Here is a 1,270-nt window from a genome sequence, read left to right as displayed (position 1 = left end):
ATATTATCATAAGTGGAATGGACAAATATCAAACCTAGCCAAAGACTAAGACTCAAAACAAGTGCCCGAAAGATCTGGACCCAACAGCCTCTACTACGGCGCCGCTTCCATTCTGCTGAGTTCACCAGGGTGCTCCCGAGACCACCTCATGCGGATATTGAACAACTCAATCTTCACTTCAAAATAAACTAAGAGAAATTGATTACTGATATCCTCCCACAACTACTACGAATTTCTATAACAGTATTTAAAATGCTACAAACCGTCGATGCAATATGCCGCCTATATATTCTGCGACCTTGGCTTCTTCGAAGTGGCATACATATCAAAAGCGTCCATCTCTCGCGACGCGTCTGCAGCATTCACTAGCTCCACCGCGGTAGAATCATCAACAATCGTTTGCTGAGCAAATGACAGTATCACACCACATGCTGCCCACAGGCAAAATGCTAGAGTAAAAGCTGTGACACGATCGCCCACCAGCCACACCACCAAACACACAACTGCCGGCCCGAGACCCTTCCCTAGGTCGTCCATCAGCGTGAATGCAGCAAATACCGTGCCCCTTGTTTTAGCCGAATTTACATTCATGAGAATACCCTTGATATTCGGACCAGATACGGCAGCCAGACCGCCCAGAACAACCCATAGTGCGGGATAGGAATATCCACGCAATAATATAATCATGGGGGCCGGCGCCAACATATTCGTCAACGCTATGAATCTTGGCAAATCTTGTCGCCTATTGTTGTAAATACGCTGACCAATATCACCACCAAGCATAGAGAACACTAAACAGGAGACTCCGAAGGCAACAAGCACGCCAGTGGCCTGATGTACAGTCAAACTAAGGTCACTAGAGAGGTAGTCGGGGAGAAAAGTGCTGACCACAGACCACGCCATGCATCCCGGCAACGACTGGGTGAATAGTATCCGATTGGTCGGAACCTCCAAAACCGCCGAGAATTTCGACATGGTCAAATCCGCCAACCTGTATTAATGAGATCATTCAATACAGGGATAGCAACACTCCTACCTAAACCTAGTATGAGCCGACGCATCGCCTTCCCAAGGTGCCGAGGTCTCAGCCCCTTGTATTCCATACCACGCTCTCGCCGCTTCAGCTCGTCGCCTGACACAGCACGCTCAACTCTATGAATAACTGTACGCTCAACTCACGGCGATAGCGAGCCAAGATTAGCAGAGGGCCTCGTCTCGACTGGCAAGTAGTGACGGGACTTCTTTTTGTTTCCAACTTTTCTCGAAACTA

The 1,270-nt window shown here is 48.4% G+C and overlaps 2 protein-coding genes across 2 annotated transcripts in view; both read right to left on the bottom strand.

The window, feature by feature from the left end:
* Window positions 1-282: 282 nt before the first annotated feature.
* Window positions 283-975, bottom strand: Pmar_PMAR021910 (conserved hypothetical protein; the record flags this gene model as incomplete). Its single annotated transcript, XM_002769688.1, has 1 exon — window positions 283-975. The coding sequence occupies one exon, from the start codon at window positions 973-975 to the stop codon at window positions 283-285; it is 693 nt and encodes a 230-aa protein (XP_002769734.1).
* Window positions 976-1,197: 222 nt separating this feature from the next.
* Pmar_PMAR021909 (conserved hypothetical protein) overlaps window positions 1,198-1,270 on the bottom strand; it is a gene marked incomplete at both ends in the record, with an annotated part of 1,197 nt that continues 1,124 nt past the window's right edge. The window contains one exon of the mRNA XM_002769687.1: window positions 1,198-1,270. Coding sequence (XP_002769733.1) covers window positions 1,198-1,270 — 73 coding nt within the window.

This window comes from Perkinsus marinus, assembly GCF_000006405.1.
Source record: "Perkinsus marinus ATCC 50983 genomic scaffold scf_1104296965000, whole genome shotgun sequence".
Lineage (NCBI taxonomy): Eukaryota > Perkinsozoa > Perkinsida > Perkinsidae > Perkinsus > Perkinsus marinus.
The sequence above is the reverse complement of the archived record's forward strand: the minus strand, read 5'-3'. Positions and strand labels throughout refer to the sequence as shown.